Here is a 22,952-nt window from a genome sequence, read left to right on the forward strand (position 1 = left end):
TGCTTCAACAGCTGATTGACTGCGGCGCATGGATGATACCGAAGAGGTTGCTGGGAGTTGTAGTTTCTTAAGATGCAGAAGCTGTCAAACCGATTCCTCTTGATTACTTGGTTCAAATATAGCCTTCACACAGTGTGCTTTGTAACCTATTTAGTCCCTTTATTTCCCCCCCAAAAGCTCGTCTAAAGCACGATTGGCATAAAAAGACTACAAGAGTCACAATTTATTATTTTTTTAATGAAAATAAAGACAGTTTAAAAGACAATATAATATAATATAATATAATATAATATAATATAATATAATATAATATAATATAATATAATATAATATAATATAATCGTGAAACTACATTTCCATGAAACTACGTTTCCCATATCAGGCGACAGCTGGCTTTGTTTTGATGACGCAATTACGCAGTTGCGTGCTATTTTGCGTTACCTCAGAGACGGCCAGTCAATGGAGTCAAACGGTCACGCCAAACGAGGCCATAACAGGTTTAAAGAGGATTTTTACTCGAAATAGTGCATTGGCCACAGGGAAATGCTATTTAGACAGCCATGACCGCGTGGGAGTAGTTTTATGCTTAATACTGGGCTCGTTTGTGGCCAACGCGCTTTATCAACACAGAGGCCTGTGTAGCTAGTTAGCTAGCAAGAGATTTAACGCCATCCTCCGTTGTAGCATATAAACAGGAGTGTCGTTTAATGCTTTATTTATAACGTAGTTTACTCAATCTATCAAGAAGACAGCGCCTCACCTTGTTGTCACTGTCTGTGACAATGGCGGAACAGAGTGCCGTGGTCACGCAGCAGAATCTGGACAGGTGAGTTCAGGTGAAAGGCTAAAATGCTAGTGGGAGTTAACGTAGCTTCACAATAAATCACAACAGCTGGTAAAAATTACTGTCTGTTTTCACTTTAGAAATTCTTGATTTTCCTTTGAAACTCTACAGTCCTGGACTTCTGTCCCGGAAACACTGCTGTGTGTCTTTATCTGTTTTGCAGGATTGATGAAGGACGCCACTTTGCAGTTATCTACGAACATTAAATTAATCAATTTATTCTTCCGGAAGTCATCTTAAATGATCTTAACCCTTTACTAATAGTTCGCAAAGACCTTTTCCATTTTCAAATGTGTTAAGTCCTCGTGTTTGGTTGATCTATTACTTCCGAAACATTATCTCATTATCTATGAACTCTTGCACAAGGAGGCAACTCGGTTCTGCGAGATGGTTATCAAACATAACACGTCAATCTTCTCCGTTTTATTATGAAATACACATCAGGTGTCACGACGACCTTAAGACTAGGAAGATATTGACAGGTTATCCTTGAAGAAGTGCCAAAGCTACCACCAGAACTCGAATCAGAATAGAAACCATTGCTATTGTTTGCAAACAATGAAATATTTTATATTCTATTCTATTCTGTTCTGTTCTGTTCTATTCTATTATACAGTCATTTAGCAGATGCTTTGATCCAAAGCGACTTGCATATGAGTGAGAACAACACAAGCACTAAATCAAACAGTAGAGGACATCGTAGGAAGGTGCTAGTGGACTGTCCAGTTGGACGCAGGTCCTTACATTAAGTGGTAGAGGCTTTTTTTTTGTTTGTTTGTTTTTCTCCCTTCCCACTAGGGCTGCACGATTATGACCAAAATAATAATCACGATTATTTTGAGCAGTATCGTAATCATGATTATTAATCATGATCATTAATCATGATCATTCATTGTGTCTGGAAAAACATATATTTTTAATGCACCACTTGTAAATAGCCTACCTGACAACTCTACATCATATATATATATATATATATATATATATATATATATATATATATATATATATATATATATAATATGTATGTGTGTGTGTTACTCCCTCATTATTCTCTCAACATTTTTCATACAGCGCAGGCAATGCCCCTTTGGAGAAATAATTACACAAAGGGATCTCATATTTCTTATCCAGTGTTTTGATGCAGCTGTATTTTCCATTCTCGACATGACTCGCTCTCATCACTCTAAAGCTTGTAACATCCTCTAAAAGAAGCTTTGTCTAAAGTTGGGAGGGATCAATGTGGGAGGCGATGTCTGCTTTTTGTGCAATGAAGCTGCTTATTTCATATTTAACGAGCAACTTCGTCCGTGGCAGGGGAAGTTGTGCACACAGCAGGGTTTGTGTATTTTAATGCCACCTCAATCAGCTGTTTAATCAAAACAATATTTTTTAGCTGCAACAGGAAAAATGCGGACCTCAAATGTCCAACCAATCCAACGATACTTAACTGGCTGCTGGTAAAAGGTGTGCGCACTTGGTATTTAGGCAGCTTAATGAAGCCTTAACCACGTGTTCGGGCCCCTAGTGGTTGGTAGACTGCTGATTGAGAACTTGTGTGATCAAAGATGCATGCAGCAGAGCTCAGATTTTGAATGTAAATATCGTTGACAATCAGGTTTATTTAATTGTGGCCACCAAAATCGTGATCACAATCAAAATCGGATTAATTGTGCAGCCCTACTTCCCACTCCACAACATTATCTATGTTAAAATACAAAGAATTAATACCATAATGTTTGTTGCAAAGAACTGGGCTAAGTTCTCCAACTTTTCCGACAACTATAGCTAAACTATTTGTGGAAGTGCTCCTTGAAGAGCTGAACCTTCAGCTTGCTCTCAAAAGTAGACAAGGACTCTGCAGATCGGACAGAGTTTGGGAGATCATTCCACCATCGCAGCACAACAGAGGAAAAGTCTGGCTAGTGATTTAGTCCCATGTATTGGTGGTAACATGAGGCATCTTTCACTGGTGGAACGTAGCTGTCAAGAGGGAGTGTGGGTCTGAATTAGAGAGTGAAGGTAGACGGGAGCCATTTGAGTTATAGTTTTGTAAGCCAGAAGCAAAACTTTAAATTTGTGTGCTGCGATCCGGAAGCCAGTGAAGTATGATTAGCAGTGGAGTGACATGAGCTTGTTTGCGTTGGTTGAAAACCAGGTGTGCTGCAGCATTCTGGATCATCTACAGAGGTGTAACAGAGACAGGCAGACCTGCCAGAAGGGAATTGCAGTAATCGATGCGTGAAATAACCAGAACCTGAACCAAAAGCTGAGTCGTGTGTTCTGTCAGATACGGTCTGATTCTCTTGATGTTGTAGAGAGCATATCAGCAAGTACAGGCAACCGAGGCAACATGGACCTTAAAGGTAAACTGGTCATATGGCACCAAGATTACAGGCAGCAGACACAGAAACAAGTGTGATAGAGTTTCACACTTAATTGCGGATGTAAGAAAGGATTGGCGGGATAGACAATGAGCTCTGTCTTGGACAGATTGAGCTGAAGGTGGCGAGCCTTCATCCTTGCAGAAATATCAGCAAGACAAGCTGATATTCTCATTGAGACGGTCGTGTCATCTGGAGGGAAGGAGAGGAAAAGCTGAGTGTCATCAGTGTAACAGGAGGTTTAGAGACTTTATAGACTTGAGGAACATGTTGATGTTTATTTCCATATTGAAGTGTCACAGATGTCCTTTGTCATGCACACTGATTTCTTTTGAACCCCATTGAACTTCTTTTACCGTAGTCATGATGAGCTCCATCATGGTACTTTATTGGTAGATATTTAACAAGAGTTATAGTCCTAAACAAGAGTATAGGGTAAGGCCAATTTTTAGGTAGTTGGCTACACAGAGAGATGAAAGCCTAATCTTTTTACTTCCTATTGGAGTTTCAGGACATGTCATCTATTTTGGAGCAACATGTGACAAACTTCACATATTCAGAGTATGATTGTTCTTTTGTTTCTACAGGAAGCTGGCAAACCAGTATTAAAAAAATTAAATGCATAGAAAAGGTGCAAATTCAGCATAGTTATTACACTGTATTTGGCTTCATGTATAATTTCAATTAATAGTGCATACTATAATTTAGCTTGTAGTGATCTAACATAACCTAAGCTGAAGTGCATATTTTTTATTGTAGCTTTATTCATAAAGTCAGAGTCATTTTATGTAGGTTTTTATGTATTATAAGTGCCAGATGATCTAAGCAACAGTCACATTTATAGGACGTGGTGTTCATGTTTCGATTTAGTGTATATCAGATTTGGTCATTAGAAAGAAAGGAATTTGGTCTAACTTTAACATGAACAGGACTTCCAACTATAATGATAGTTCCAGATACCTTTTTTTTTTTTTTTTTAAATGTAGTTTTACAACCACAGAAAACTTATATATTTATGAGACTCGGGGGATTAGATTTGAGGCGAACACAAAGAAATTTATAGTGGGAGCTTATGGATGATATTTAGTCCCAGAGGCAGGCAAACGATTTTCAAGCTGGATAGGGAAAGATTAAGGTGGACAAGAAAAACTTGACCACCAGTTTAGCTGTTTTTGAGGTAATTGCTTGTATTGCTCTATTGTTGCAGTAAATATATTTGAATCCAGTCCAATCTTGTGTAGCCTCATGTTGAAAATTAAGCCGATCATGAGCAATATACTGATGTAATGTAGATCGGATATTAGCCACATCTATTGGGAAAAAAAAAATGTTCAAGTCGTGTCAGCTGGGTAATAATTTGATATATGACCATCTTTTACATCGATCACTCTACTCTTAATGAAATACTGTCCATATTTTCCACTCAGTTTTATAAAAACAGCACTGTTTCCACTTCTGTAAAAAATGCTATTCTAACTTGTAAATCACGTCCTCGTAAGAAGTTAACAGTTCAGTAATTGGATCTAACCAGCTGTGAGAGTGATTGTTCATAGATAATCATGTTTGAACTTCTAACACAGTATTATAAGTTGTTGGTTGTCATGGTTTTGATCATTGTTTAGACCTAACTGCACAAAATGATCATAGACTTTACTCACATGAGAAATGAGTTTTTAAACCTTGGACGACAAATATTTTTCACAACTAACCAGGGTTATGTAGAGCTCAGTCCCCATTGCACTGAGTTGTGGTGAGAAGCAGCAACATTAAGTCCAATATCATTTTACACTTTTTCCTTCAAAACTAAATCTGATAGCATGAGCAGTGTGTAGAAAGAGGTATTTGACACTGCACTTTGTCAATATTGATCTTTGGACTTTCAACCTATTTCCCAAGCACAAGGTACAGTAGCCAAAAGAAAGAAAGTGCATGCAGGCTTTGTGGAAAGTGCCCCAGCTACGTGCTGCAGGTGCATGGCAGAAGCAATAACCCTGACAGTGTTTGAGGAGCCGATAGCAATGAGATGTATGTCGTGTGTTCTTGCTTTTAGACACTTTTGCACCAGGCCTCTATCGCTGGCAAACACATGCCCTCCTCCCGCCTCTTATCTGGGCATACCACAAGCAGTCAGCTGCCTCTGCAATGCAGTGTTTCATAAGCAGATGCAGGTGACATGTTTCAGTCCAGCCTAACCTTTTTTCTTACACTGGGTTGATAAATATGAAATAAATGTTTAGGCCTGCCATGATTTATGATTTTTTAGTAGCTGCTGAGTTATTAAATTGCAATTCTCTAGTTTTTGTGTGATTGTAGTACATGCCTGCTAATAATCTGATGAATAACTCTTTTAAGGAATCACAGCGGATTTTTTTTTTTTTTTAAATGAAAGCTGATCCATAATATTAAAGGAAATATCACTGCTATTAAGATTGGGCAGATGATGCCATTAAAAGGCATAAACTCTTTCATTCTTCTAGATGGTGGAAATGAACCTGGAAATAAGAGTACATTCACAAAAAGACTGTCTGCTAGACTCGGTCCGATTGGGGACTCAGCTTAGTTGTTAGGGCGTGTATCCATTCAGACTGAGATTGCACACAGCACTTTGGTCAAACGCCCCAAACCTTTACAATAATATATCTCCATTCCCACCAAAGGCAGCGCAGCATTTACACTTTCCAAACAAATGGACTTGGATTCGAATCAAAAAGGCATTTGCTAGTTTGAACCAGCTGTTTTCATACTAGTGAACGACAACTGGCTCATTTAGTTGTGATTTAATTTAGGTGTTAAATGAAAATAGTCTAAACTTATTTGTGGTGCATATTAAAATAAATTATACATAGAATTACAGTAGAATGTATAGTCATAGGCAATAAATGCCTGTATTTCTTTTTCCAACCAGATGGTAGTTTACCAGATTTATTTGATGGAAATATTGATTTTCCCTTTTTTTTTTTTTTTTTTTTTTTTTTTTTTTTTTTAAAACCCTCATTCTGATGATTTTTGATGTATTCCACAAACTGAAATCAAAAGCTGAATTCAATTGACTCCTCTTGTCTTGGAAATCTCAAATTTGCATAAATAAGCTGTGATGTATGGTAATAGCTTGCATGAAAAGCCACGGAGAGCCAAGCCAAGTAATACTACTTATTAAAAGTGGTTTATCTGGCAGATCTGACTTCTTCATTCCAAACAATTTTAACCTGATGCCATCCCTCTGGCTCTGCCCCAACCCAAGGATTCATGGCATTCTACACTGAAAATTTACATTCAGCACCATAATCATAACAGTATTTAAGATAATTACAGCACATGAGCTTGAGATGTGTCACAGGGCTGCTCGTGCTCTTTAAAATTTGATTTGTTTTAATTATCTGTAATCTATTACTGGTGTAAGTTTTTCGAACTATGAAAGCAAGGCAGCTGTGGCAATGAAGCATAAACAAACACTGTTTCCTAGATATCTGTGCACATGGTAAAATACAAAGGTTACAGTGACTAGCACTGCATGTACTGGAGTTATGGTTGCTGGTTATGGAATGTTCTTAGGCTGTCATGGGTCTAAATAGTCTTTATTCAGCAGACAAAGTTTCTTTATGAAACTCTAATAAACAACATAGCATAAGCATAACCTCTCAGAAGTTTGCCTTAAATTTGGAATATAATACTGGCTTGTTAATAGGGGTGGAAAATCAAATTGAAAAAAATTGAATATTGTGATTTTTTTGCTTCACAATTTTAAGATTGATTTTCTTGTTAAAAAAAAAAACAAAACAAAAAAAAACTCTCTCACTCTCCATACATACATACATACATACATACATATATATATATATATATATATATATATATATATATATATATATATATATATATATATACATACATACATACATATATAATTTTTTCCCACCCCCAAAAAATATCCATTATTTTTTTTATTAATTTTAATTGTTTTCATTGATCTTTTTACTTTTCTCCTTCTAGCTACTCTGTTGTTTTTCCTTATTGAAATTAATAAAACTGACGAGCAAAAAAAAAGTTTTCTACATTTTTTTGTTTTCAGTTTACAAAAATCAGCAATATCAAAGAATCGTGACAATCTCAATTTAAATCGAATCCGCACCCAAAAAAATCGTAATCGAATCGGGACCAAAGCATATCGTCACAGCCCTACTTGTTAATGCCGATTTAAAGTGGAGTTTTTTATCACCTTCATCTTTCTTCAAAAGGGAAATGATTTTTTTTACCTTTTAATCTTTTTGTTTAAGTCGTGCACGCTTTTATTCTTTGTTTCTTTGCAATGACTGCCTAAGTGTTTTAGAAATTATTTTAAGATTTCATTGGTTGTTTTTAAAGCTTTAAATGAACTGAATGGAAGTTAAACTTTGAAAAAAAGTGTTTGGTTGCGAAGAACAAATCCTGGTTGTGTTAGTAGCAAGAGTTGATGTTGCATTGCAGAATGTTTTCAGGACGCCCTTTTTTCCAGGCTTGTGTTGAAAATACCCAAGAACAAATAACCATGGTAACTTTTCAGGACCACTACTGGAGCTGACATTCTCCATTTTATGTACAAAATGTTCATTTCACCAGACACTGACTCATAAAAGATGCTATTAATCTCTCACTCTGGGTAACTGGATTTCTCACTTGATTAAAATCATCTGACAGACTGCGTTATTGCAGAGACAAAAACCCTTATACTTTTAAGATCTTTGTGCCTCTTTCTCTCTTGTCATACTATTTATTTAGTGATGGATGGATGGATTGATGTTGACCATCCATTTTTTCACATATTCAGATGACCATTGATGTTGGAAGGCTTACCCCTTAAAGAATGGGAACCTGAATTGTGAGATGAGATGATGTGAGAGTAGTGGTGCTGCTGCACACTTCTTTGTATAGAGTGTTGATCTCAGTGTAAGACTGTTTCTTTTTATTTAATGGCTAAACTCTGCTGTCCTACGTGTGTGTGACAGTGTGACACAGCTTTGTGTTTTCTTCAGTTGTGAGAATTGCATCTGCAGCTGAAGTAAAGCTCTAAAGGATCTGCAGCCTTTCACTGCAGCATGGTCTTTTGATCTTAGCAGATTTTTCAGAAATCAAAGGGATAAACCAAGCTGCTGCTCACTTTCCCTTGAAGTTTCAAAGCAGTTGGTGTACATGAGCTGGATTAACATGCATCGAAGCAGTAACAGCCCTCTTGAGCTTGTCTGTTTATAAGTGGTTAACTCAACAGGTAACACTTTCCAGATCTTGATTAGCAGTAATGAGGTGATGTAGGAATAACCCACACAAATAATTAGCCTTGTACAGAAATGCGTTTGAATACGTGTATATACATACAAACAGCCTTGACTTGTTAAGTGTTATCAAGAAATGGGGGAAATGGCTTTCGAACAGTAGCCATGTTTCCATGGACACAAACTGATTAAAAACATGATCAGAATAAAAAGGCATCACAAAAAACATAATAGGAAGATTGTGGTCAGATTACGCTCATTCAAATCAAAATGCCATTCTGATCGAGATGGGTGGTTTTGGCAGATTCTTATTCACATTTGTTTGCATGAAAAATTCCATACTATACATTATAGATTGTATGTCACAGTTACTTGGCGACTTGGTTGTTATTTAATATAGCCAAAACACAAAGGAACTGGTCAATATGTGGCCGAAATAACTTGCTTACCATTTCAAAAGAACCTAAAGTCATGAAGGTGGGAGGAACCGAGATCCGTAAGATGGCAATGAATATGAACATGCAGGAGTGTTTGTTTACATCGGAAACCCTTTTCTTTTCTTCTAATGCTGTTTCTGGAAAGTCCAACAATTTTGTACATGTCAAAAGGATTTATTCTGTTGAAACATGGTGCATGAAAACATGATCAGAATAACTTTTCAGAGTCAATGTCAACAGAATATATCCGATCAGCATCGTAACTGATTGAAGAAATTTGGCTGATGTAAACATGGCTAAAGGTAAATCCACATGATAATATAATTGCCAATTATATTACATGTATTTTCAAGCACAGTATTTTTGTTTTTCCAAGACTTCTACCTTTAAAAAATGCAGAAGAACTTGTCTGTATTCAGTAGACATTTTGTACACGTGTAGCTTTGGCTTATTTTCCTCAAATGGTCTGTTGAACAGGACTGAGGCAACGGCGAGCTGGAGATTAAGGTTTCTCTCAGAGGGTTGCATTTCACTGTTGTATTGGATCCTGTCATGCTCAGGGGCTCGGTTACAGGAAGAATCTAAGGCAGCTCTCCTTTCTGAGCCCCTGTGGAGACATCTGTCCACTGAAGTGTCAGCCTTACATTTTATTGCTGCCTCAGTTTTTCTTGCTTCTGTGCCTCCTTAGGCATCATATGAAAATATTCATTGGTAACTTTTTTCAGCTTTGCATTTCATGTGAAAAGTTTACATGGTTGACTTAACTTGATAGTACCGGTCAGAGGCAAACTGGAGGGGGTGGCTACTGGTTGGCCTCAATTAAGACTGGAGTGTGAATAGATGCTTGATGATCCTGTCAGGCTCGGATTCACCCCATGTTCCCGCTGTAGCCCTTTGATGGACATGTCATCCGAGCACCTCCACTCGAATCCTTTTGTCCTGCATTGTCATGTTTTATTCAGCACAAGGACAGTATTGGAAAATAATTTATTACATGCAAGCAGCAAGATAAGCACATAACCCAGGTTTGCCACCCAGTCTGTGACAGCGGACCAGGACTCCCCCCTCCCCAAACTCTTATGTAGCTGGAAACAGAGTGAACATAGACTTCCACCTGATTCTGACAGAAGGCTGCAGATTTGGCATCCATTATTCAGCCGTGGGGGAAGGAAAGCTGAAACATACAGTACATGGTGTTCTGTGGGAATTTGCTGAGTCAAGCACTGTGGCTAAAGTACTGCTGGAGCTTGCTGCATTTCTACAAAACTGCTGCTGCTTTAAAGCATGTTTTGTTCATTTGCGTCTTTTAGCATCATGATTTAAAGAATAATGTCTCAGTTTATAGTTAGTTGTGGTTGACATGCTAAAGGCATCTGATGTAAAACTTGGGATTTAGGCCACTATTTCTGAAGTTGGTTTGACATGGCAACATCCAGTGCTGGGTTGATGTGCTCCTTTGTATTCCAGGAATGGAGTTGACCTTTTGATCTATAGTTTATTTATACTACAGATAGATATTTCTATTATGATGGGTGTAAATCCAAACTGAAAGGAGGCAGTATGTGTTGTGTAAGTATTGCTCCCTGGAGAAGAAAGCGATCAGGGTTTTGTGCTCCTGTCAACCTGTTAAAAACACAACAGAGACTTGTAAAATGTAGAAGTTTGATACTATTGTGTGAAATTTCTAGTTGTGTAAACCTTGTAATCAAACCTTTATTCAGTTACGTAATGGAGGCATCTCTGTTACAGGTTGTTCGGTAACGTAGAAAGTTGACCATGTATGTAGGTTTTAACTAGAACGGTGAGAAGATAAATACTGCATGTGGATGAAGCGGCTGAAAGTCATGTGAGGACACTGAAACACTCCCTGATCCTGTGGTTTTGCTATGAATGGGCTTATCTCACTCCTAAATCATTATAAATAAGACTGGAAGGAATATCTTCATCACTTTCATCACTTTTCTTCATTAGACTTGTACACAAAAGATATTATGACCTCCTGATCACGGCTTCGCTGATTAACTAAGCATCACTGCCCTGGATTTTTCAAACTGGTTGCAAACACTTAAACACACGTGTGGTGAACTTTCTATCTAACCACACACTGCATAGAATTATGGAAAAGCAATCTAATGTCACAGCTGTAGATGTACTGAAGTCCAGGAAATTGGAAATTTAATTACATCCTCGATGCTGGACTCACATGAAGCAGAGGAAATGAGTGGTGTGTATTCTTTATTTAAAAAAAAAAAAAAATCAACAAACACAAGTAGACTAGACCTGCAATGGCCAGGTTGTATTTTCAGTAAAAGTTGGTCAAAGAAAAAAGAAATCATCATGATGGGATTAGAAATAAAACTGTTTCTCATGTTTTTTTTTGTTATTCATTGCATGCTCATAGCAGGATGGCAGACTTGTTTCTTTTAGTTGGACAGAACCATCCCACGTCCGCCTTGTGACAACCAGCTCTCATTTCAAAGGGACATAAAGATCCTTCTTCTACCTGTGCATGTGTTTAATCAAGTTATCACACCTTTGGGTGTGTACGTTTGTCTTAGGAGCTGCTGGGTGTGCTTCGCCACAGACGAGGACGACCGTACGGCAGAGTGGGTGCGACCGTGTCGATGCCGCGGCTCAACCAAGTGGGTTCATCAGTCCTGCCTGCAGCGCTGGGTGGACGAGAAGCAGCGGGGCAACAGCACAGCGCGTGTAGCTTGTCCACAGTGCAATGCAGAATATCTCATTGTCTTTCCCAAACTAGGTGGGTTGCATTTCAGAAAGAACAAGCTGAAAAAAAAAAGTCATAACAGGAATAGTGGACATAAATTCTCAGTTGTTTCATTTAAAGCTCATATTGATGTGGTGGGTCCTTCCTCATCTGTTGTGTTTGTGTGGGAACTCTCCTACCTCCTGTTGTGGCAGAATGGAGGCTTCCAGTGTCGTGTTTTAAGTTTTAAAAGTGATAGGTGTAGAGTGATCAGGAGAGCCTGTGAGACCAATTTTAACTCATGATTTGGAGGTTTTCTATACAGTTAAAATGTCAGAAGTGTAACTATTGTGGGAGTTGTCAGCACTGAAGCAACATTACAGAGTAGGTCAGTGTAAACAGACTGCTGAAGCTCTTTGCTGCCTGTAACTAAATCCAAAGCTTTAGCAGGTGCTCAGTCTGTTTTGCCTGAGCGCATGTTTGTTTACTGCAGAGCCGGCTTGCTCCTGTGATGATAAATATTTCCTTTCAGTCTGACAAAGAATAGAAGAGTGCTCACCTTAAAAGGCCCGGTTCCTGGCTGGTAGACCATCAGCTGATTGGTGAAGCAGAAGCCTTAGTTACCCTGACACCTTATAGTGATGAGTGCTTCCATTGTTGTGACTTGTATAAGGAAAATGCACCAACACTTGCTTATTTTGCCAGAGCAGGTCTTTTTTTTCTCCTCTAGTTTCCTCATACTTCTTTAAAAGAACGTTTTTTTTTGGCAGAGCAGATTGTAGATAGTTGTTGTTTTATCTATTGAAAGAACTGTTGGATGTATTTATTGTCCATACACTTGTCTCTCAGCTGACCATGTGCCACAAAGAGAAGTTGCAATTTGAGACTGAAGTTGGATCTAAGACAATATTAACCAGCTGGAGCCTGGGCCCAGCTGGTAAACAGGTTCAGGTATATATAGCAGCCAGGGTTGTGCTGTCACTCACTTTGATGCCATAAAATGAATGTTTCGTGTGACCTTCTTTTTTTTTTTTTTTTTTTTTTTTAAGATGTCACTTTTCACTTCAGCATATATGCCTGTATATTTTTCTCAGAGCTTGTTATTGATACTTGTTTGGCATCTGGGAATAAGTCTGTCAACCTCTGATTCCTTCCTCCCTCTGATCTGGTGCACTCAGTGTACCAAAAAGCACTTATTAGAAATTCATCTATACCTGGAAAATGGGGGCAGACTGACAGATATAGCTGTTCTGTGAAACTGAGGTGCTTGACTTGTTGCCAAGCACCATGATGAAAGGACATCCAAGCTACATAAACATAATTATTAGGGTGGGAAAATCAAATCGAAATATCGAATATCGGTGCTTCACAATTTTAAAATAGATTTTTTTGGTTAAAAAAATTGATTTTTTTTCCAAATAAATACATATAATCCATAATAATAATAATAATAATAATAATAATAATGGATAATAATCCATTTTTATTGTTTTGATTGATCTTTTTTCTTGTATTCCTGGGCATTATAGCAGCAGAATGACAGTCTGGCTACTGTGTCGTTTTTTCCTAATTTAAATAAAGTAAAATGACTATCAAAACAAGTTTTGCACATTTCGCATTGGTTTAGTTTATAAAAATCAGCAGTATCGCATAATCGTGAGAATAGCAATTTACATTGAATTGGCACCCAAAAAAAATTGAATCGAATTGAGACAAAAGCGTATCGTCATAGCCCTAAAAATCATGGCTACACAGGATCATCATCTGTTCTTGGTGGTGTTCATGGGAACATTAATTACAGAAGGGATAATTGTATCATCTGATTAAAACCTAAACCAATCAGTTCTATCCTTTTCCGGTCTTGTTTGTGTTGTGCTTTCCTTGTGAGCTTTCAGACATCATGAATAGAGCTTCAGCTTCACAGGTTAGTGTTAGAATTTACAGTTTAGACTTGTACCCTTTTTTTCCCCTCTGACTGTACCACATGATCATACAGTGGCTTTGTGGTTTGTCATGCTTGGCCAACTTTATCAAAAACATAAACACTATGAAAGACTGTTGCGGCCCCAGAAAAAATAATTTATGCCCACTCAAAACCTCATATGCAATCAGATGCTGGAGTAGTTTGATAAATATGTGCAGAATGTTGCGATGGATACATCAGAGATTTATTTTTAGAGGAGTTTCTCTTCAGTGTGGTTGATGTCCAGGGAGATCCCTTCTTAGACAGTGATCTAAAAAGCACCAGAAGGCTTTAGACTTTTCTCAACAGAAACTTGTGTTATGTTTAATTTAGCTGCCTGTCGCTTCCTTTAAATCTTTCCAGTTTTGATGAGAGGCCCAGTAGATGTGAAAGGAGGCTAGCACTCAGTTTGATGATGGGATTTTTGGTAGCGCATGTTCTGAATTTAGATGTTAATTTTCTCTGTAGTAGCTGAAAGCATCTGGACAGTGTCTGATTAGTTCTCCTCAGAAGCTGCTCCTCCACTGGGAAAAAGTTTTTTCTTTTCCCTAATTCCTCTAGCGACTGTCAGAGGTGGCAAAGGAGGCGAGCGGGGGTGTTGGATGTGTCTGGGAGAGAGGAGTAGGAGCGAAAATGGGTCACAGGAGGAGCCGACAGAGCAGCTCATCAAAGGCTGATGGAGTGCCGATGAGACGAGCGGAGTGATGCTGCCGCTCTGCTGATGAATTCATGAAATCACAGCTGCTGTTTTGGGACTCTTAACGTCACATTTACATTACTGTTGATGTCAGATTCGTGATGAGGATAAAGTACAAGATGTTCCCTTTGACCTCAGAGCAGAAATGCTGTGATTTTTTTGGACTGTTGCTTCTTTCATTTCATGATTTTAGATGGATCAAACTGCATTTACAAATTCTGATTTAATCTATAAAAACACTTCTTAACAGATATGTTGAGAAGTTGTTGCATGAATTTATTTTCTTTCTTTTCTTTATTCTGGTCAAATTGACACAATGCTTCTTTTATATCAATGCTTTGCATATTTCACAGTCTGCCACAGTTAACTAGTTTCACTCTAAAAACACCGAAGGAATTTGAGTGTTTTGGCTTTTCCAGGTTTGGGAACAGCTTCAGTCCTTGAATGACAGCTTTCCATTCCGGTGATGGAGCTAAATCTGTGTGCGGGGCGAGATAAAAAGCACAGCTGGGAAGCTGCCACACTTTCTATGTTTTCAAGTTTGTTGCTGATGCCAGTGCACTTTCACAAGCCTGACAGACATTATTCATACTATGGTAGAAACAACCCCTCCCCACACACCACCAGATAAGATAAAGAGGTGAGTACGTAGCCTCACATTTACCAAAGTTTTCATCCCTTTGTTGGAGTTTTGGTTTAGGAGAAGGGGAAGTTAGTAACACTTGAAGACCAGAGCAGCTTTATGCTATTCTGGCTCCGCTCCCATGAAGCACCTGCTGTAAAGCCACTGCCAGTCGATCTTTCTAATGTGGCTGGAAATACATCTCTGAGGACACCGCGTCCTTGCTGGTGCTCCTTTAGTCACCCCCCGAGCGAGTAAACACGCCAGTCAGCGTGCCAATGTCTGCCCCACTACTGAAAAACTGTTTCATTTTTCTTCCTTCTCCTTTTTCCAAATGATCTTAATTACGGAATCTGCTGCCAGTGGCTGTAATGAGTTGCACGGTTCTCCATCCTGCCAGCATCCATTAGGGATGACCCAGTTCCTTCTGGTCATGGCGTAATGCTCTGGGAGAAAGTGGAAGCGACTCTGGTGCCATCATCAGAGTCTTCCATAATAATAATGATACACTCAAGCGTTAGGAGCTTAGTGTGGTCAGCAAACACAGGTGCAGTAAAAGGACTTCTGGAAAGCATCAAAGGCTTGGCAGTAGTGGAGAGCTGCTGCATCAGTAATTACTTCAGAAAACTGCTTGTGTTATGAGTTTAAGAAGAAGAAGAAGTTAAAGTAGCCTTCAGTGCTTTGTGTGCTTCCCTATACCGCTGAGCAGAAGCAATGCTGTCAAAAGGCTGCACAGAACTTCAATATTTCTACAATGAATTTACTCTGATGTCACTGCACAACACCAGCGTGTCTTGATTGTTAGTTAAACTTGGGGGGGGTATTAATGTCCTTAAGTTATTCCAGAATATTTGGTGTCACCATTTTGGTTTCTATTTAAAGCTTAAGAAACTATCTGCTCAAGTGTTTGCATCAAATGTGTCCATTGCTCAGAGGTGATTATGTTAATCCACCTGCCAGGAGAGCTGACGTTGTCTTTAACTGAAGGGAATGAAGAGTTTCTCTGTTTTCTTCCTGCATAAAAGCCTTGTAGTATAAATGATCAGATGGATCATGCAGCTGCAGACATGTCCAGACAAAAAGTGCAAATGAACTAAGTCCTCCTTTCACGTTGTCAGAGACTCAGCATTACAGATATTCCATATATTCTCTGATCACATATAAAATGTCCCAGAATCACTACCTAAAGATATGTAGCACTGATTTTGGGTCTTTGAAAGAAAGTTAAAACTGTGGGGGATGATTTGGTTCAGTGTTGACATGCCAGATGTTTTCATGATCAGCAATGTTTGCAATTACTTAGCAAAGGTTAAATGTGTGAAAATGAAGCATTGTTTGTCACTAATGTTGATGTTTTAAAGGATGCACCGCTCAAGTTTCAGTAAGATTAGTCCTGGATGGGTTTTATGTGGATAAAATGAAGTATAAGTGAGTGTGAATGAATTAATTTGTTAATATGCCCTTTTTTTGTGACTCAAATGGCAGCATTTACATTGATAGTTTTTTAAATATTGGATGAATAGTAAATATTAAACTTGGAGAGCCCACTGAAATGCATTTTAAACAGCATTTCGATCATTTACAGTATTTACAGACAGGAAACTCAGAATTTCTCAGAGATTTTGAATTGAGGAAAGATGGTTATTGTTGCTCTTGGAGTTTGTATGAAAATATCCAAAATATGTTTATTTGTTTTTTAAAATTGAGTAATGACCAATAATGAAAATCATGATTGGTCTCATAAAAATGTGACATTTTTAAATTTTAAATTTAAAAAAAAAAAAAACACAGACAAAAGAACTAAAGACTGGCTTCCAGCTCTAAAATTGCTCTAAAATGTTGTTTGTTGATAGATTTTAGAAGAAACAGAAGTAAACAAAACAATGTTTACATCCTTGGAGATGAAGTTGCGGTAATGGAGGCCAACTCCAACGGAGTTCAGCTGAAGAACAGACTAGACTGGAACACAGAAACATCTACATTAAAGGAAACAGGAGGCTACCTCCTACAGAAGCTGAGATCCTTCAGCACCAAGACGTCACATACTGGTTGTAGCATCTGAGTCGGAGGCTCAAAGAAACCAAACAAACTGATAAGGAAAGCTGGTTCTGACCTGGAGACTTTTCTGGAGCTGGTTGTCGAGAGCAACAGTGCACAAGCTTCTGAACGCTCTCTCTACACAACACAGTAAGAAAAACAGTGGACCATGTGTTCAATCAGAGTCTTCTCCAAATACACCATCAGACAGAGAGATTCAAGAAGCCCTTCCTGCCGGCAAACATCACCTTCCCCAGCAGCATGAACTGTCAATCATCTGGTTTTTACAGATATAAGGAGGTTTACACTCTAGCCAAACTAGTTATCTAGGATGGTATTATGTTTACAAAACACACCTATCCCTTTATTATCATTTAGTAACATACTGTGTAAACATCAGAGCTATAAATTGAACCTGTCTCTCTTGTTTTGGGTTTGTTAGCTAGTAACCAAAGACTATGATTACTGTGCACTTTGTCTTACTATTCATGCCTTGAATTAATGAGGTTTAGTAAAGGAACCTTAGCTGAAATGTTTTGTTTTCAAGCAGACAAAAATTTAGGATGAACCAACATCAGCCATAAGCTGTGAGATCTGCCATTACAATGAAAGTACCTGCTAGAAATGAGGTACTCGCTGAAGTGATCGTAAGCACTTCATGCGTAGCTGAAATCAAGGTGAGGTTCTTCAGCGGACTAATTTCACACATTGATAGTGTGGGAAATATCCAATGTTACTTGTTCTTCACTAAAAACACTTTCTATGTATCCAGAAAATGGATGGATGAATACATTTTTATTTTCAGTGAAGGTGTGTTTGAGAAAACCTGTATTCAGGGCCTTAAACTCAGAATGGTGTGCTGTGATCTTGTAAAGTTCCACTGCGGCACACACACAAGCTCAGTGCTGTCCCTGCGGAGGTGTCCTCACCCCGCTCTCCTCCCACCGACTCCTGGACTGGTTATTATTAGGATGTGGATGAGTCTGTCTGAGTGAGGAAATCAGGTTGCCTTCCTGTAAATATTGCATGATTTCCCTCGAGTCTCCTTGGAATGTCAGAGAGGAGGATACAGCAGAGAATTTCTTTTCTCTTTTATTATTCTTCTCAGTCCTGCCCCTGATGTCACACAGGGATGTCGCTGGTCTGGGAGCGAGTTTTGCTTTCAGATTAATCCTAGTTACTTGCTCTTTGAGAATTAGCCTGGTTATTTTTAATCTTGGGAGAAACCGGCCCTCAATAACGCTCCTCCCTGTGTGTCAATAAGCCAGGAACATGAGGCGTTCTTTCACATAACCGCATTGTTGTCATGTTCTTCTTTCACATGTTTGTTCCATGTGAGCTTCCTGATGTTTTGATTGAATGCACTTAATTCCTTCTCGGGGCAGATAAGGAAGCTTTTTGTTTACACAGTACTGTTCTGGTTAGATTCCCTGCTTACTTGCCACCCAACTTGGTAGTTTTCTTTCTTTTTTTTTTTTTTTAAATTAAGACTGCAACCTTTAGCAAAAAAAAATATCTGGAATCTTTTAGATGTTTTAATTTAATATGTGAGAAGAAAGAAAAGAAAAATCAGACATTAAAAAAAGAAAATTCAGCTGCTGAAAGTTTTCTAAGAGGTACAATATGATATTTTCAGATGTTTATGCATATATTCAATGCCAAATTTTATAGTCACTGTTAGGTTTTTACAAGGATCCTCAATTAAAACATAACTGAAGGAAGATGTGTGAAATATTTAGTATAAAATGGAGATCAACAGATCATGTTAGTAGCTTCCTGTCTTGTTTATATGATCACGTTTAAACTAATCATCACTGATGTAAATACACTGCCCATCCAATCACCATCTAGATTGAGCTAAGCCATTAGGTAAGAGCCTGCCATTGGGTAGTTAATGAATCAATAATTATGTTTCAGCTGGCAAAAAGTTGCTTGTCAGTTCTTAAACTTTCAAGTTGGAAGACACATCATGTAGTCATGGAAAAGAATCTGTTTCACAAAGGTCACATTACTCTGGGGAGATGTTAAACTTCTAAAATTGGGTCAATCCTTCATCAGGCAAGTGTCTATTTTAAATCACTTTGTTTTCTTTCATTTTCAGCATAAAACAAATAATAATAAAAAAATTAAAAAAAAGTAACAGAATGGACGTCTTGGTGCGTACCAGAAGGACAATTTCTAGGTTAAAATTTCAAATTTCAAGGTATTTCACTGAGTGCCCTATAAAGGGTTAAAAACTGCCCAACACAATCCTGAAAGTATAGTAGGAGACCATCGTCTTTGAGGAAGGAATGTTTGGAAAAAAAACTTTGAGTAGTGATCATTGCTGTGTTTAATAGTAAAACTAAGAGCTTTTCTACACGCACAGTGTGAACAGAAATCAAGGGATTTGGGCAAAACAGCTGTGCAACCTTCAGAAAACCACTTGTCAGAAGGTGGGGTGGGGATTATGCAGATTATGAAGTTATGCAGCCATCATGCCGAGCGGCTACTGTACCAGCCTGTGGGGGCAGTCTATGATCAGGGGCTGCTGCAGCTGCTCAGGTCCATGCTCAGCAAACTTATATGTACAAACAATCAGACCAGCTGACTACCCTTAGTGTAGTGAATGAGCAGGTTATTGCATTTGCCATCAGGGAAAATGGGATAACCTGTGTGTGGCCACCACGCAGTTCAGACCTGAACCTCACAGAGAATCCAAAGAATGTTGCCGAAGCGCTGACTTCCCATCATCAGTACACAATCTTGGAGAAAAATGAAGGCAACTCTGGATGGAAACAAATGTCACATTGCAGAATCATACAGAGAAACCTGCTGTGGTCAGCTACAGTTCAACGTCCAACAAATACGTGTTTGACTGTTTGGATGAGCAGCATGATTAAATTGTTCCTGCACAGCTCTGTAAATTTGTACCGTGATGTCTGACGTTTGCCTCCATCAGGTCCCGTGGTTTACGTGCTGGACCTGGCTGACAGGCTCATCTCGAAGGCCGGCCCGTTTGCTGCAGCTGGCATCATGGTGGGCTCCATCTATTGGACTGCGGTCACTTATGGAGCCGTCACTGTCATGCAGGTATCCCGCCAGATCTTTAAGTCGACAACAAGCCGGTGCAGTTTAGAAGCTCGTGCACGTTCTGCATTTCTTTATTTCTAGCTTTAAAAAGGAAAAAAGTTCATTATTTGTGAATAAATGTCAATTAGTTTGACTTCTCTGCAGTAATTCTGACTGTGTGCTGTCCAGGTGGTGGGCCATAAGGAGGGTCTGGATGTCATGGAGCGGGCGGACCCTCTGTTCTTGCTCATCGGGCTGCCCACCATCCCCGTCATGCTGATCCTTGGAAAGATGATCCGCTGGGAGGACTATGTCCTGCGTCTGTGGAGGAAGTACTCCAACAAGCTGCAGATCCTCAACAGCATTTTTCCAGGTCTGCACATGCTCCTTTCACCCCCTGAGTCTTTTCCTCATTTCATGTTGGATGCATAAATCCAGAGGCAGTCAAAATAAATAAATGCAATGCTGGTAACCAAGGAACACTTTACACACCTGAGCTCCTGAACTGACTGTGACTGTACTGATGAGTTTCTCTCTCTGCGGTACGCTGACAATAAAATAAATGTTTGAACTGCAGGGATCGGCTGCCCAGTTCCTCGCATCCCTGCAGAAGCCAGCCCCTTGGCTGACCATGTGTCAGCCACACGGATCCTGTGCGGCGCTCTGGTCTTCCCCACCATCGCCACTATCGTGGGGAAGCTCATGTTCAGCAGCGTCAACTCCAACCTGCAGAGGACCATCCTGGTGGGTGCAAACAGACTCATTATACTCCCAGTGCAGCGTTACTAAGAACCAGTTTAATAATAATCAGACAGTCGTAAGTAATATTAATACTTCTGCAGGGGTTTAATTGTTGAAGAAATGGCTGCTGCAGAGTAAACAGAACCTGCTGCATTTGTATGGAAATCTGGCCCAGGCGAGCAGATGGTTGCTCGCCTCCACTCCTGCATGTGGTGGTTTGCTGATGCGACTTCATGCAGATAAAACCGGTTCTGCTCTGAAAGTGAAGCATGAGTGTGACTCAGTCCAACACATTTTGACAACCCATCAGCTGTAATCTCATGACCATCTCAGAGTTCAGCAGCAAATATCTGAGCTTCCAGTAAAACCATCATTCAGGGCAAAATTTATCCAGATGTTTTTATGCAGATTGTTATGAGATGTCACCGTCCACATGATGGTGGACATGCAAGTGGTTTTCTATCAATGAAGATTAACCCTGACAGCTGGTCTGAACCCACGCAGGAGCTTTTTTAAGATTACAGAATTCTCACATTTTGTCTGAATATTTGACAAGTTGAACCTTTCTGTTTTCATCTGGTAAATGTGAATGTAAACTGTGACGTTTTGCAGCTGGAAGACAACGTTAGAAGAGCCTACATAGTGAACATGTATTAGTTTGGCTCACAGCTGAACAGGAAACACTGTAAACTGCTGTTTGTGTTGTAGAGGTGGGTGTTTGACAGTCAGCTTGAAATTAAAGATTTACTTAAGCCACTAGTTAGGGGGGGGGTGGATTGGAGGGGGCTTTGATGTGTTTAGCTAATTCTGTTTTTAAGCTGTCTTTCAACATGTTTTGTTTCCACAGGGAGGCATTGCCTTCGTGGCGATCAAAGGGGCATTTAAGGTCTACTTCAAACAACAGCAGTACCTGAGGCAAGCCCACCGCAAGATCCTCAACTTCCCAGAGCAGGAAGAGGCCTGAGGAAGACCACACGGCCGAGAGAGAGGACAGACGGATGAACCCAACGCTTGTTTGAAGGGGGGTGGAGAGTTGAGGACGTGTAGGTGAAACAGACTATGAATCACTCCTCGCCACACCTCACATGTTCTGGAGTGATTCATGGCACCGCCACTGACATCCACGCAAGGATTACCCCTCCCCCCCAGTCCACTCACCACTGCCGCCACCACTACATGCCATTTTTGGATTTGTGACGCTTTCGTGTGGTGATGGACAAGATGCAAAAAAAACTGGAGCATGTTAGCAGATAATATGCATGTGTGTAACTGCACACTAACACACATCTCTTCCAAGAATCGCTGCAACTGCAGCGTGGATGTGCTTCAATCACTTAACCAACGCTTATCCCATCTCACTCTATTTTAAAGAGGAATTGTGCAGGGCATGTGGAATGGAGATGTTTTATAAAATGGTAATAAATGATTGTTTTATGTTATTTTGCAGGTTTAAAAAAAAAAAGAAGTCACATTTGCCAATATCAAGGCTAAGTTCAGTGTGGAATGTGTCAATAAGAAAATAAACTGAAGCGTTAGGAGGAAAAGGTCTGGAGAAGCTAACTTTAAACCTAACACATCAGAAGTAAACAGCAGTGGGATCTCCAGACTGGATTGAAGTTTTATCCCTTCATTAGCCTTGGCAGTGTTGATGTACATTCAGCCTGGAGCTTTGCCTTGGTTTTTACAGAACGCTCCGATGTGATGCCTCGTCGTCCATCTCAGCCCTCCACGTTTGGTCAAGCCCATCTCTGCTGGATGCTATTTTTTAAGCTGGAGCAGCTCTCACTGCACTTTGCTGGGAGATGTGGAAAACTTGCTGACACTAGAAGAAAAATTCTCCTTGGACTGTGTCAATGTGTGAAGTTCTTACGGCCTGTCAACTTGAATTGCCTGAATGTGAACCTCAGGCTGGTTCTGCAGAACTTAATTGCCACTCTCAATGAAAGGACACTAGTTAAATGCAATCATAACCAACTAATGTTCTGATTGGAAATTCCTAAATCTAAACTCTTGAAGGCAGGTGAGAAAATTATGTAATTTGATTTAAATGACCTCATAACAGAGAGTAAAATATGATTTTCTTTGTTAGAATCATCTCAAGACGACTGCAGCCTCCACTCTGCCAAAAGAGACGAAGTGAACTGTGTTGTAAACATGTTGCTTCTGCCATTGGACTTCTGTGGTACCAGTTCTGTGAATAAATGTATTTTTTTCAAGTGTTTT

The 22,952-nt window shown here is 39.3% G+C and overlaps 1 protein-coding gene across 2 annotated transcripts; it reads left to right on the top strand.

Moving 5' to 3' along the window:
* Window positions 1-455: 455 nt before the first annotated feature.
* On the top strand, window positions 456-22,909 carry marchf5 (membrane-associated ring finger (C3HC4) 5). 2 transcript variants are annotated; one of them, XR_013771505.1, is made up of 7 exons: window positions 456-826; window positions 11,470-11,672; window positions 19,879-20,009; window positions 20,178-20,361; window positions 20,566-20,732; window positions 21,577-22,749; window positions 22,819-22,841. XR_013771505.1 is itself a non-coding variant. In XM_079249205.1 (6 exons), exons 1-6 carry the CDS (start codon window positions 783-785, stop codon window positions 21,691-21,693), a joined length of 846 nt encoding a protein of 281 aa, XP_079105331.1. In that variant the 5' UTR covers window positions 456-782; the 3' UTR covers window positions 21,694-22,909. The 2 variants fall into 2 exon arrangements, 1 of the variants encoding a protein (XP_079105331.1); XM_079249205.1 differs by having other exon boundaries at window positions 21,577-22,909.
* Window positions 22,910-22,952: the final 43 nt, after the last annotated feature.

Source organism: Telmatherina bonti, assembly GCF_933228915.1.
Source record: "Telmatherina bonti genome assembly, chromosome: 11".
NCBI classification, from domain to species: domain Eukaryota; kingdom Metazoa; phylum Chordata; class Actinopteri; order Atheriniformes; family Telmatherinidae; genus Telmatherina; species Telmatherina bonti.